General features: G+C 46.5%; 1 protein-coding gene across 6 annotated transcripts in view; it reads left to right on the top strand.

The window, feature by feature from the left end:
- The window catches only part of KIZ (kizuna centrosomal protein), a 108,769-nt gene that overhangs the window by 62,250 nt on the left and 32,105 nt on the right, over window positions 1-14,414 (top strand). For all 6 annotated transcript variants that reach the window (XR_007133911.1, XR_007133909.1, XR_007133910.1 and 3 more), the window contains exons 7-8: window positions 5,514-5,627; window positions 12,311-12,452. Coding sequence is in view for 3 of the 6 variants with exons in the window: in XM_047771592.1 (XP_047627548.1) it covers window positions 5,514-5,627; window positions 12,311-12,452 (256 nt within the window). In the remaining 3 variants the exon portion in view is untranslated. The remainder of the gene's footprint in view (window positions 1-5,513; window positions 5,628-12,310; window positions 12,453-14,414) is intronic.

Here is a 14,414-nt window from a genome sequence, read left to right as displayed (position 1 = left end):
GGCGGGGTTCTTCTGTCACCCTGGGTGTCAAGCTTGGGATCTGCAGTTCCAGCTGTAAGAACTCATTCTGGGTTCAGGATTGTAGGCTCTGTTGAAGGATGGGGGAAAACTGTTAGAAATGAGGCCTTCTGGTGCCTCATTAAGGAACTTAACAACAACAACAACAAAAGCAGTAGTCTGGGAGAGGGAGTAGTTCTGAACATTGAAATGGGGCAGAATGAAAGAGTTGTGTCTGTTTTGAGGGTGAAGAAGGGCCTAGGTTTTGCCTATACAGCCTCTGTGGCTTTAAATGCAGAGCCCAGGGTGCCCTGCAGACCTGGCCTCACCACACCGCCTCCAGGTGAAGAGGAGCCCTTGTCCCAGGGGAAAGAGGAGGCGCCTTGTCCTCTGACCCCTGGGCCGGCCTCCGGCAGCCCGCCCCCCACCACTGGCCTTTGTGCCCCCATCCCCTCCTCCCTCCTTCCTGGCTTTGTGCTCCCTTCAAGTGGCCCCCTGGAAGGGACCACCCAGGGGGCTGTACAATAGGGGCCCCCCTGAGGTGGCCACCAAAACATAGGTTTGTAAGACAGCCTGTTAAAAGAAAAAGACTGTTTAACTGTGTACGTTTTGTCCTTTCTACAACCATCTTGTGTGGCAAACAAAACCCCACGTAGAAACCTCCCTCTGGCCGCACACACAGCTGTCCAGCTGGCGGGTGTCGTGCTGGAGACGGTCGCTTCCCGTCGATGTTCCCCGGGCGCTAATTCTTGATGCGGTCTGCTTTTACATGCCTAGATTTATGGTTGGGAAATTTGATACCAAAGCAAACAGATTCCGCTGGCTTGATGAAACGTTTTCTCCGTCATCCTCAGATCTGATGGTTTGGCGTGGCTTTCGGGTGAAATTTGTCTCTAAGGGACTTAACAAAAGCTGGCAGCCGGAATTCAGTCCTCAATGGCCATTTACACCTCTGTAAAAGGATTAGCTCCGGCCAATTGTTACCCTGTTTAAGTCTTAATTTGCATCTTTATGGAGGTAGGGCTTCTGCTGGCCTTTGCTTTGGCGTTGTGTGTTGTATTCATGTACCTGTGGGTGGGAGGTTGCTGGAGGTTTTCGCCTATTGGTGAAAGGTGCTAAATTGCTCCAGGGGGACTAATGGGCTACACAGATTGAATTAGCGGCCCGCCCCGGGTTTTGACTGACAGCAGTCCCGCTTTGGTTTGTTCAAGTTGTTTTGCCACAGTTGTGGGCTGGGTACAGGAATGCATTCTGTTGCTTCTGCTTAAATTTAAGAAGCTCATGGGTTTTAGGAGGATTTTTTTTTTTAAATGTTGTTCCTTGTAACCAACAAATTTCTTTGGGAATTAAATGCAGAAAATCAGGTCTCAGACCTGATGAAATGTTCGTTTTAAACTAATCCTTTCTATCCAGACCATGTATTCTTCGTGTAAAGATCAAAGCCATCTGATGTTGTGGAAGGAACAAGGGATGGAAGCCATGAGTTCCCAGTGGGGTTTTCTGTGAGCTGGGGAACTGGATGGAGGCAGGCCTGTGGGGTTGCCCCCTCCTGCCCTCCTGTCTGGGGGTCGTTCCTCACTTCCCTGCTCTCCACATCTCTATAAATGATGCCTGTTCGTTGCTGCTCCGTCTGAAAGACGGGTCTTCCCTAAAACTTTGTTCTGGCTGGGACCAGCTGCTTAGGAGCCTTCGGTTTTATTAAAAAGTCAGTAAAGGTATTTCATAAAACATCTAACAAGTAACATTGTATCATACGAATTCTGTAAGCAGATTCTTCCCTCCTTGCAGTCAGGTAGCCACACCACTGAGGCTGCGTTCCTGGAGAAAGTAAAACCTAAAAGCCCAGCTTGCAGCACCCTGTAACACGCATGTAACACCCACGGGTGTGTGTGAGTTACCCACCAGAGTTAGGGGAACCTTGATTTTCTGTTTGCCAAGGAGTAATTCTCAGCTTGTGATACCAAAAGAAAAAGCAAAGCACCTTTGCGCTCTTCCTCTCTTCAAAACAAAACAAACCACCTAAATTTGATTGCTCACATTATTTAGCCTGGCATGGAGTTGTTTTCTTGTAAATTATGTCCTAAAATTCTGTGTGACTGAAAGATGGAAATGAAGCTTGCTTAGAAAGCAGTTTAAATTTTGGCCCCCAAAATAATTTTATTTATTGTTTGAGTAATTATTGTCGGATAAAATGAAATATACCTCCAAAGTGCCCCCATGTGTTTCTAGCAATTGCTTGTCATCCAGCGCATTTGTCCACTTGCTGGACTTTGTAGAAAACAAAGGGGTGGTAGGTCCAGTGAGTTGGTGCCAGGCTAGCCCACATGTTCCACAGGAGACTGGGCCTGGGCTGTCAGGCCAACGCCCTCCAACTGGGTTTTTTTGGCAGGAATGCAAATAGAGGACATGAAACTGGGGTCTTGAATTCTAAAATAGTATTTTCATAACATATAGTCTTTAATCCTTAGCTCTGTATGCTGTGTGAATCATTTGAGTGTTATTTGCAGCAAAGGATTGATGGATATGTTGCAAACTAAAGTCTGATATCCTGTGGGGAGACAACTATTAGAAACCCTCAACACAGACCCACTCATTGATCAGCCAGACAAGGTTCGGAGTTAATCTGGTGTCGGCCATGGCTCCGTGGGTACAGTACTTGTGACTGTCTTATTGATCACTCATTGCCAAGCCCTGGAAGCCCCGGACTGGTGTGACATCAGTATATAAAACCAGACTGTGACAGTAGATGGGTCATGAATTCCTCTAATCTAGGTTTAAATCCTGATCTGTCATTCAACCCACAGTGTCCTTAGGTGTGCCTTCGGTATCCCATGAAATCACAGGTCCAATTGCTATTCTCAACAGGCTCCTGGTCTAATGGGCTAATGGGAGAATGGTACCGGGTGGGGTGCCGTGTGCTCTCTGCTAGAGGATCCAGGGGAGAGAAAGATCCCTGTGAAGGGGGTGGTCGGAGAAACCACCTAGTGTGAGGGGAGCTGGTCTAAGCAGGCCTGACATTTGGACGATCAGCCGGGGAAAGAACAGAGATTTCTGGCCTTTGTCCTGACTAGACACTCAGGTGTGATTGAGCACTGGCCCCACCATGGTGGGGCTGGGGCCATGGGTGGTGCAGATGCTGGCATTAGGGTGCCAGAGGCAGGTGGCCCACCCCCACTTGGCAGCCAGCATAGCAAATGGCTGCCGGGTTCCCTGCTGTTCTGAGGTTTGAAGGGAGGAACAGAAGCATCAAGCCATGGCCCTGCTCCGGGTTTATACCTGCTCAGGAGATGAGGGTAAAGGCAGCCTAAGCTGGGGACCCCAAGCCAGTAGAGGGGCCTTGTTTGTCAGGCACATTATCTAGTCACATTTTAAAATTTGGGAGAGATCATATAAAAATAGAACAAGCTGTTGTGAATTTCTAGCTTCTCTTGAAAACAAGAAAGATCTAGCCTCCCTGAGACACATGTTCCATGGTGGGAGGCTGGAGTGACTGGCCCTTTGAGAGAGGTGCATGCCCCACCCCACCAGCTGTGGGTGCTGAGTCCCCACACTGCGCACCGGCCTCCCTCCCTTCCAGAACACCGGGTCAGTCTCCTGTCTGTCTGTCCCTCACCAGTCCCATCCAGTCTCAGCTGCCAGGACACCAACCATGGCACAAAAATCCATGAGATTTATCACTATTTTCTCACCAGAATTTTTTTTTTTTTTTTGTCTTTTTGCTATTTCTTTGGGCCACTCCCGCGGCATATGAAGGTTCCCAGGCTAGGGGTCGAATCGGAGCTGTAGCCACTGGCCTACACCAGAGCCACAGCAACGCAGGATCCGAGTCGCGTCTGCAACCTACACCACAGCTCACGGCAACGACGGATCATTAACCCACTGAGCAAGGGCAGGAACCGAACTTGCAACCTCATGGTTCCTAGTCGGATTCATTAACCACTGCGCCATGACGGGAACTCCATCACCAGAATTTTCTAACAAATTTTATTTCCCATCACTGCCCATCACCACCAACAGCAGCCCCCACGTAGCCAGCTTATCTCCTTTCTGGTCCCCACAGCCCTCTGACAGGGCATTCTGGGCACTTTTGCTTGGCGCTCCTCTACCTCAGCTGTCCTCTCCCTTCTGTGTGCATCCTCCCAGCAGAGACCCCACCTCCTAGCACCCACTGTCTTCCCCAGGACTGTCGCCCTCCCTTACTGCTCCAAGCTGGCTTATCTGCCCCTTTTTAAGGCAGGTGTCTTCTCTCTCTGAGTGAATTGACAAGGTAAAGCCTTCCAGGAAGACTCAGAACCCAGATTTTGCCTTCTCTTCACAGGGGCTGTAGGTCAAACCTTCTGGGGGGCTGAGGGGCTGGGGGGCTTGGGAACAGGGCTCAGGAGTGAAGGACCCAGCACCAGGTCTGGCGCACAGGCACAGAGACCCCAGGCTTAGCGCCTAGGCAGGAGCTCAGGACTCGGTGAGGACCTACAGTGCCCACAGGGCGGCCCAGAGCCCAGAGCAGGGCTTGAATCCCAGGCCCATTTCTGTTTCCTGCCCAGGGTGAGCACCTGCTGCAGGGTGGACTGTCCTGAGCCTCTCCTGTGCAGACAAAGGAGGCCTTTTTCATCCTTGTCATGTCAGGTGCATGGCCATCAGATAGGTCCAGTAACTTAACCACCTGCTGTACTAGTTACAAATTAGCAATACTTTGCTAATTAACATTGCTTTATAAGTTGCTTCATTTTCCTCTGGGGTATGTGTTGAATATTACCGACTACATACGTGATCAGCTCCTTTAAAGGAGAAGTACTGGTCTATCTTTGCTATCTTCTCCCATAGCCTTTGAGAATCATGCTTTCCCCAAAACAGACTTTTTTTTTTTTTTAAAGGAAGTTCCTAACCAGTCTCTTTGGAGGCCATTGTGACAGACCTAGCCTAAAACAGTGGCCAAATTGTTAACACTCCCTGGTCCCCCGCTAGACTGGAAGTACATAAGGAGGCCTCAATCCCTCTTTCCTCTTGCTAAGAATAAAGAAAAGTTTATTGCAATGGGATCTGAATGGAGAAATAGTAGTCATTCTTCTGCATTCAGAAACTGAGGACGTAACCTATACTTCAGCCAGCAGCTTTCAATTTCTTAACACTAAATTTCATGTGAGTTGGGGAGCTCTAACTTGGTTATGATTGACAATATAAAATTAGCCTTTTCTGCTGTTAAGATTATCTCGCATTCCTATCAGTCAGGTGGAATGTGGAATGAGATTGCACAGCTCTGCATTTGAACATCATTAACGTCTTCAAAGGGTTAAAAGCCACTTCCTCTGATGGATTTAAAACTACCACATACACCCAGACAAGTTTTTCAAACCACCCCGTTTTACATCTTTGTCGAGAGTCAGTCTAGTTGCTGCGTTTTTATGTCTAGATTATATTACAGATATATTTCAGTAAACCACAAAGAGCCACCATGGATTCTAGAAGATGGCCTCTGTGCTTAAATAAACATCTCCTGAAGCCCCTGTTTTATTTTATAGGCTCTCTGATCACCGTGACATTGTGAAAGAAGACCTTGAAGCCTGCGGAGCCGCCGTCCTTCACCAGCCTCCAAGACTCTCCCTGGGGGGTGGCAGCCATGAAGCCCCTGGCAGGTATTACTGTCCCCGAGTTGCTCCAGTGGTGGGTGGGCCCTTCTTGTTCCCAGATAAGGGTTGTGAGACACTCGTCCACACCATCAGCACCGTGCTTGGCACTTGTAGCCTTCAGTTTAATTGTGATTTCACATCTGCTTTTTCAAAGATGTATTTGCTTCTCATTGTTAATTGGCTATACCCACTCAACCCCTGCTCGTAGGGACACTTGAAAGATTCCTTGAGGGGAGGGAACACGGGTGGGCTTTGTCTGGCATGTGCACACCACCAGCTAGAGGAATGTTCTTGGCAGGTCCAGACCCCATACGGCTTCCTAGATTTCCAAGGCCATGCGTGATACAGGCCGCTAAGTGTGATCCTGGACCAGCAGCAACACCAAGCCCCGGGAGCTTGTTAGACAGGCACCTTCTCAAGCCCCACCCCACGGAATCAGGAATCTGGAGGTGGGGCCCAGCCACCTGGGTTAGAATGAGTGTTAAGGGAAATCTGCTCCCTCGGGTTTGAGAGCACCGGAGACTTCGGAGGTGTGCCTCAGATGGCTAGAAACCTGGGATCCGAGCAGGGTTGGTAGTTTGTAGGGTGGCTGTGACACATGAACCGTGATTCTTGTGTGTCCTTCCTAAATCAGAGATCTGTACGCTCCTCCTACCTTCTCGGCAGTCCAGGTTTCTTCTCATGGCCTTGGAAGCTTTGTGGCATCTGGACTTCTTGGTTGAATCCATGAAATTACCAATGCATAACACATGTCGTGTTTGTCTGGTGCTGGCCCTGGTAGGGGCGTGATTCATGGTGTGTGTCACCAGTGTCCTAACCCTGCTTTTATTTGGGGGACTGACTCTGTTTCCTCTTACTAAAATACATCCCCTCTGATTACTGACAGAGGGCAAGTACCCACCCAGGTGTGGTCAGCAGGCGTGTGTCGGTGACAGCCTGTCTGAAAGGGCCTCGTCTGGCTGAAAGTGAGAGGCGCTCTGAGTCTGGTGGTCTTCCATCCAGCATTTCTTCTCTCCCTTCGGTGTACCACAAGGGCTCTTTGATGTCAGTGATTTAAACTGGAAGGATAATGTGATTTTACTCAGCATAGTATTCAGCATAAATCCAGTATGTATGGGATCCCATCGAGGTGTGAAAAGTCAGGGCAGTGGTCTCTAAAAGGCCCTTGTCACAAGAACACATGACTAGTCACAGGGCTCCATCCTACAGCCCACAGGTGGGGTCCACAAGTCCTGAGTGTGTTTACATTACCTTCTGCATTGTACTGTGATCTCCAGACTATGGAGAACACTGGGGCATGACCCTCCTGGTCAGCAGCTTTTCAACCTAGAGCAGCAAAGACAATGCGTGAAAATCCTCTGTCATGTTTTTTATCATGCAAAGTGAAAAAAGGCGGTCTCAAAGTACCCCTTTACAAGGGTGTGGAAGAGGCTTTCTGGTCATTTGGTGACTGTGTGCTGTAAGGCTCTTTAAGGGACCCTCGCTTTTCCACTGCCTTTTGTGTCTGTTGATGTACTGCTTGGCATACACCACGGTTGTGGTGTATAGCATAAAAAGCATATATGCATCCATAATTCCCCTTGCAAACTGAGTTGTTAGACTAAATGATTTATCGTGTGACTCTCTTAACCTGGGCTGCCAGACTCTGCCTAGCTGAAAAGATATGACATCCCTTCTCCAAGGCCAATGTTTGTTACCGTTTCTCGACATGCATAATAGAGCGTTGATTTCCACTATGAGAGGCTGCGTTTTACATGGCTATTGATCTACAGTGATGTATAAATCACCCTTCCAGAAGAAATGATCCTTCTTTATGACCAACACAAATTTTAAAATTAATATCTGGAGCCTTCAGAACTGTTCGCGGCTGCAATCGTTTTTTAAAGCCAGATAAAGAAGTCAAGAATAGTTGCTAACATCAACTGTTGGTTCTGTTACAATCCGAATCACCCTGTGTGGTGACTGGGATGCTGTTTAACGCACCCTGATTCACTCTCTAGCCTCAGAGAAGGTGCCAGGTGTCTCCATGACCTTGAGAGACAAGCAGTCAGGTCTTCGGGTCAGATCTCTCCCAGCCTGTTTTGATCACAGCATCACGTGTCTCCTGTCTTCCTTGCCCCCACCCCTCCTAGGTCCCTCAGCACCCAGGAGCCACTATCTCTTGGACCAAAGCAGTCAGCTAGTCATTCCAGAAGCCCAGATTTGGAGAGAATGATCTACTTTTGTTCCTTAATCGTTAGTAATCGTTAGACATTGATGTCACAAAATTGTAAGCCAGGCAGAGTAGGAAGGCTGTAACAGGTTATGAACTCCCAAAAACCTGTGAGCGGAGCCATGTTTGGCATGGCAGTGACCCTGCATGTGCCCCTGGCCAAACCTTGGCAGTTGACATCAGTCTCTTTAATCCCATCTGTAAAATGGGACACACACCTCATGGCACACTCGGAAAGAGTGAAGCCTTCTGAATTTTCAATCACAAAAATGAAGCGTCTTATAAGAAAAAGAACCATTCCTGGGAGTTCCTGTTGTGGCTCAGCAGAAACAAATCCAACTAGTGTCCATGAGGATGCAGTTTTGATCTCTGGCCTCCTTCAGTGGATCTCGGATCTGGTGTTGCCATGAGCTGAAGTGTAGGTTGCAGATGCGGCTTGGATCCTGAGTTGCTGTGGCTGTGGCATAGGCTGGCAGCTGGAGCTCCAGTTTGACCCCTAGCCTGTGGAACTTCCATATGTCGTGAATGCGGCCCTAAGAAATAAAAACACCAAAAAGCAAAAAACCAAACCATTCCTGTCATTATTATTAATTTTTATTATATCAATATTAAAAGATCTTCCTAGAAAAGGTCTACTATTATTAGGACCAAGTCATTATTTTAAACAATTATGAGTTTTAAAATATGATTCATGGAATTGTTGTGGCTTAGCGGGTTAAAAACCTGACATAGTGTCCATGAGGATGCAGCTTCAATCCCTGGCCTCACTCAGTGGATTAAAGATCCAGTGTTGCCTCAAGCTGTGGCATAGGTCGCAGATATGGCTCAGATCTGGCATTGCCGTGGCTGTGGCATAGGCTGCGGCTGCAGCTCCGATTCAACCCCTGATGTGGGAACCTCCATATGCCACAAGTGCAGCCAAAAAAAGGTTTGTTTATTATTGCTTTTTGGAAAATATGTTTTGACATAAAAGTAATTCCTTAATAAATCACTTTATCTTAAATGAAAATCATAATGAGACTACCTATGATTTTGTTTTTTCTAGGTGCAACTAATTGTTAGTGGCCACTTTTAGATACAGTTGATCAATTGTGCTCTCAAACTAATGAACACTTTATAGTGTTTAGAGTATAGTATGTAGAAATCTATTTTATCCTATTTATGTTCAGAACAAAATTCAAGGTTTTTGTTACTTTGCATTTAAAACTTTGGTCAAATTACCAATGTGTTGTAAGTCGATTATTGTTAGAAAATGTTAGAACATTTGCTTAAGTTGCAGTTTTCTGATTGGAAGCCATTCCAAATATAGGAAATTAAATATAGACTATAGTCTATTGCTCTATTTATTCTTAATTAAAGGACTGTAGTTTAGCTGACATCACATTTTGTTTTTTTCTATGTGGCATTGATGTTAAGTTTCCAATGTAAAGTGGACAAAGGAGTAAAAAACTCCTTTAAGTCCCTTGTACCACTCAGTAGAGTTTCTGGTTTGGTATGTTTGTAGATAGGCAGGGATGGGGCTCCCTGCAAGGTCAAGACCTGAGCCCTCCTTGTTGCTGAGCCTTGGCCTAGCTGTTCAGAAGTCACAGGTTCTAGATGCTGTACGTCTTCCAGAAGTTTGTTTGCTTTTTGACACAATGCAAGTCAATCAATGGGTTTTTATCCTTTTGAAGCAAGTATAATAATTGTAGGAAACCTTAGCTCATTCTTTCCCATCAGGACCCAGAGGGTGGTTACAGCTGGCAGAGGAGTTAGTGATCAGAGTCATGCCCTGGCTTTGCTTCTGCAGAATCATGTGTATCAGTCACCAGAGAGACTGATCTCTGATAGTTCCTCCCAACCCGAGTAACTTAAGTGATTTAACTCATCCTAAATAAACTCATTTTCAAGTTTAACTCCACCTTAACTAAACATACATTCAGGGTAGAAACATAGTCGATTTACTCATTATAAGGACTACACCTGCTGACTGGACTAGAATTTGCTGATGGCTTATGGGTGCATTTTCCTAGGAGGGAAATAATGCAACATTAGGCACAGATGCAAAGGCTGCTTCAGTCACGTGGAATCAGAACAAAGGAATTGGGTGGCTTTTTGACATAGTGAGGTCTGGATGTCACCACGAAAGCCAGGTTGCTGAGGGGGCTTCCTACCAAACCGGCCAGGAGCCTTGGAATCATCCTGGGAAGTTTTTAAGTAAGCTCAAGGATTCCAGTGCTGCATCCCACTTTATCCACACGTTGGGAAAAACTAGGTTAGATCAAGAAAATGTTATAACAATTAAGATTTATTAAAGAAGTTGTACTTAGACTGACTTTTCCCCCAAACATTTTATTATAAAAGTTTCCAAACATCCAGAAAAGTAAAAAGAACCGTGTATCCACATACTCACCACCGAGATGCTACCATGGACGTATTGTTACAGATCTGTCTCCTCATTTTCCATTCAGCCATCAATTTCAATCTTTTACTTTGATGCATTTCCCAGTAAGTTGCAGATATTAGTACACTGCTTTTTAGCTCGTACTTTGAAATTTTTAAACATTCGATAAAACAGATTTAAGACTATAATGAAGTGCTGTGTACCCTCACCCAGATCCACAATTGTCAATTTTTTTTATTTTTTATTTAAAAAAATTTTATTGGAATATAGTTGATTTACAATGTTGTGTTTCAAGTGTACAGCAAAGTGATTCAGTTATACGTATACACATACTCATTCTTTTTCAGATTCCTTTCCCCTCTAGGTTATTACAGAATATTAAGTAGAGTTCCCCGTGCTATACAGCAGGACCTTGTTGGTTATCTGTATTATTTATAGTAGTGTTTATCTGTTAGTCCCAAACTCCGAATTTATCCGTCCTATCCCACTTTCTCCTTTGGAAACCATACGTTTGTTTTCTAAATCTGTGAGTCTGTTTCTGTTTTGTAAATAAGGTCGTTTGTATGATTTTTTTAAAAAAATTAGATTTTGCATATACACATTGTCAACTTTTTTTTTTTTTGTCTTTTGTCCTTTTTAGGGCCTCACCCGGGGCATATGGAAGTTCCCAGGCTAGGGGTGTAATTGGAGCTGTAGCCACCAGCCTATGCCAGAGCCACAGCAACACCAAATCCAAGCCCTATCCACAACCTACACCACAGCGCTCGGCAACGCTGGATCCTTAACCCACTGAGCGAGGCCAGGGATCGAACCTGCAACGTCATGGTTCCTAGTCAGATTTGTTTCCACTGCACCGCAACAGAAACTCCCATTGTCAACATTTTGCCCCTTCTTGTTTTAGCTCTTTCCCTTATGCGCACTTTTTTCTTGAGTAGGTTAAAACAGACAGCATTTTTCACTCACAAATATATCTCTAATGTACAAGGATTTAATACTTTACCATTTAACTAAATTCTTTACTTATTACCTAGTCTTGTCAGTTTGCCTTGATTACCTCAGAAAAGTCTGTCTACACTTGCTGTGTTTGAATCGGGATCCAGATGACACTCTCTGTGAACTGGTGGTTAGATCTGGACACAGGATCTGCCTCCAGGCCAGTCCTTCTGGCAGAAGGATCTTATTGGCGGTGCTGGTCCTTCTCAGTCCCCACCTCAGGCAGCTCCGTCTACTCATCCCAGACCCTCATTCCAGAGACTGGCCCTTGGGCTCCTTTGAGCTGGGCAGATTGCTGCCTCTGTGTTTCAGTGCCTCGTAGTCATCATCCTTTTGGTGTTCAGATTGTCCTGTCTTTGGCCGGTGGGAGCCCCTTCAAGATAACCCCCAGGCCCGCCCCACAGCTCATTTCTGGACGCTTCTTCACCTTCAGGGATGGCGGGACCCTCCTGCTCATCTTGTGCATTTCCTCCCCCAGACCTAGAGGAGGGCATTTTTCCAAACGGCCTGGTTTCTTTAACTATCTAAAGACTGTGGTCTAGGCAGCAATAGAGGCTTACTTTTTAAATCATTTTTAATAGTGTCTTAATTTTTTAAAAGTTATAAGTAGAGCACAGTAAGAGGATAACAAGAATAAACTATTGTTGAGATGGAAATGTGATCTGTTTCTCTTAACCACCTTTAAGAGGAGCCTGATCATCTCTGCTGTGATTTGAAATCATGACCACACATTGGAATCACTCTCTGAGTCCTAAAAAATCCCAAAGCTGGGCTACAGCCAGGCCAGTTTTCCTAGACTCTGTAGTGGTGGGGCAAAGTACCTGGTTTATGCAAAACTCCCTGAGTGGTTCCAGGGTACAGATGGAGTTGAGAATGCTCATCTAGCAATGAAATCATAACTAAAATAAAATAAAAATTACCCCTCAAAAAAGAAACCTGGCCTCTGGAAATTCCCTTAACCCAGAGTATATTAGGTTCTAGACTTTTCTGGAAAAAAACTGTCTTCTACTAACTTGATTACGGGGGCCTTTAAAAAGTGGCAGTCTCATGAGTAACGCAGTGCTACACATCACTGATGCATCTCCTGTTTCTATTTTACAGAGTTGAACAAGCCTCAGGCTTAGTGAGGACACAATCGGGTCAGCATGTTGCCACCTTGAAAGGACATGATAATTCTTCCCAAGAAGAGGTAGCGAAGCTGTCTGAAGTTTTCCCAGTCAAGAACATGGACCAGAGAATGAGGGTTAGTAATTTTTTCCCAAGGAAGTTTCAACATGTACAAATTAGTCATTTGAGGAGGTAACTACATTCTTAACATTGATTAACCTATTTGGGAAAAAAACGATAAGTTGTGACGACTTTTCTGGTTGGTTGGTTTTAGCTCTCCGATCTTGGGTCTTTTGTATAGTATCTTGTGTAGAAATCTCAAGTGCTTCCATAAAGTTTATCCAGGTCCTGGAGGTAAGCTAATTAAATATGTCCACCACATTTGCCCAAGGAACTTAGAAGCATCTTGTAGAGTTCTGGTTTTCTTTCTGCACTCATCATTTAAATACTGTATGATTATTAATGTCAACTCAGCCAATATGTATTGATCCATTTCTGTACATCAGCACCAGCCCAGATCCATTGGAGGGAGAAAGAGAAATAAAATGTGGCTCCTCCTTTCAGGGATGGCATTAAGGGGGAGGCCTGTGAGAGGAACGTGGCAGAGGACATGGCCCCTCAGAAAAGGGAGCCAGGCTGCCTGGAGAAGCAGTGAGGGCAGACTTGACGATGGAGGGAGCAGAGGGATATTTGAGGCGACCTCAAACAGAGGGGATTTTGACAGGCCAAGGGTGTGGGCCTGGGAGGGGCAAGAGAGAACAGGCCAGGACATGGGTCCATTCTCTGTGGCTGAAGAGTGGGGCCAGGGACATGGGCCTGCACAACGAAGTTCAGGGTAGTCAGGGAACCTGCTGTGCAGGGTTGAGCCCCAGCCAGGAGCTGCTGCTCAGTGTAGCAGAGGTTGCAAAGCCACAGAGCTCTGGGCTGGGCTGCGGAAGGATGCTGCAGGGCCTTAGGGACTTACATCCACTCAGATTGGGAGGGGGACGGCAGAGGACGCAGCCCCGAGTGGCCCAGGCAGTGGGGCTGACCTAGGGCTCCATGGAGCATGAAAGTGCTGGACACATACTGACAGCAGATTCCCCAGGCAACTCGAGGGGAGCTGGGAAGCCCAGGTGCAGAGCCCCACCCCCACTCCGTGGTCCAGGTCACTCCCTAGAAAAGCCGAGATCACAGACACAGCCTCTCCTCTCCCAAGTCTTGTGAGTTTGTCAAGTTTCAAAGTATGTTTTTTTATCCTTATACATAATACAGGGTTTTCTGGCTTTGATCCTTTGAAAGCTTTTGTTTTTATCACATGCGAAGTTCAAGGATTCTACATGTGCCTCTCATGGAGACCTGGCTAGCCCCCTCCGTCCTGAAGCCCCCTGTGTTGCCGTGCAGCCCGAGCCTCTGCCATCTCCCTCCAGCCCTTCCCAACTCCCTCTTCCTTTCCCCTTTCATTAAAAGAGAGTAGGACTTTTTTTTTAGGGCCACACCCATGGCATGTGGAAGTTCCCAGGCTAGGGGTCGAACCAGCTACAGCTGCCAGCCTGCGCCACAGCCTCAGCAACTCGGGAGCCAAACCTCATCTGCAACCTACGCTGCAGCTCACGGCAATGCCAGGTCCTTCACCCGCTAAGCAAGGCCAGGGGTCGAACCCGCATCCTCATAGATACTAATTGGATTCATTTCCTCTGCGCCACGATGGAAACTCCCAAGAGTAGGACTTTTTGAGCATCTCAGACATACATACGTGAAGTGGTTCAGTGAGAACCCACTGACCCAAGTTCACACATGTTGCCCCTGCTCCGTGTTGTTTCAGAGCGCTCGCTCTCCTCTTCCTCTCCCATCCCCTGCTCTCTCTCTCTCCTCCTCTCTTCCCTCCTCCTTCCTCTTGGCTGTCCTCCTTCCACAGTAAATTATTGCAGGGGTAGCTGCAGCCCTGGGTGCCCCTCTCAGATCCTGCCCTTTTCAGATAACCTTGTGCACATCCTTCCTGCACCATCTTCATTTTGCTGCGTTACGTGTTCTCAGTAAAGAAATAATCTGGAGTTTTGTTCTGTTTGAGGTGTGGTACCATCTGTATGGATGTTCTTTAAGAAAAACAATGTTCTTT

The sequence above is a fragment of the Phacochoerus africanus genome, chromosome 3 (genome assembly GCF_016906955.1).
Source record: "Phacochoerus africanus isolate WHEZ1 chromosome 3, ROS_Pafr_v1, whole genome shotgun sequence".
Classification (NCBI taxonomy): Eukaryota; Metazoa; Chordata; class Mammalia; order Artiodactyla; family Suidae; genus Phacochoerus; species Phacochoerus africanus.
This window is presented reverse-complemented; position numbering and strand designations above follow the sequence as displayed.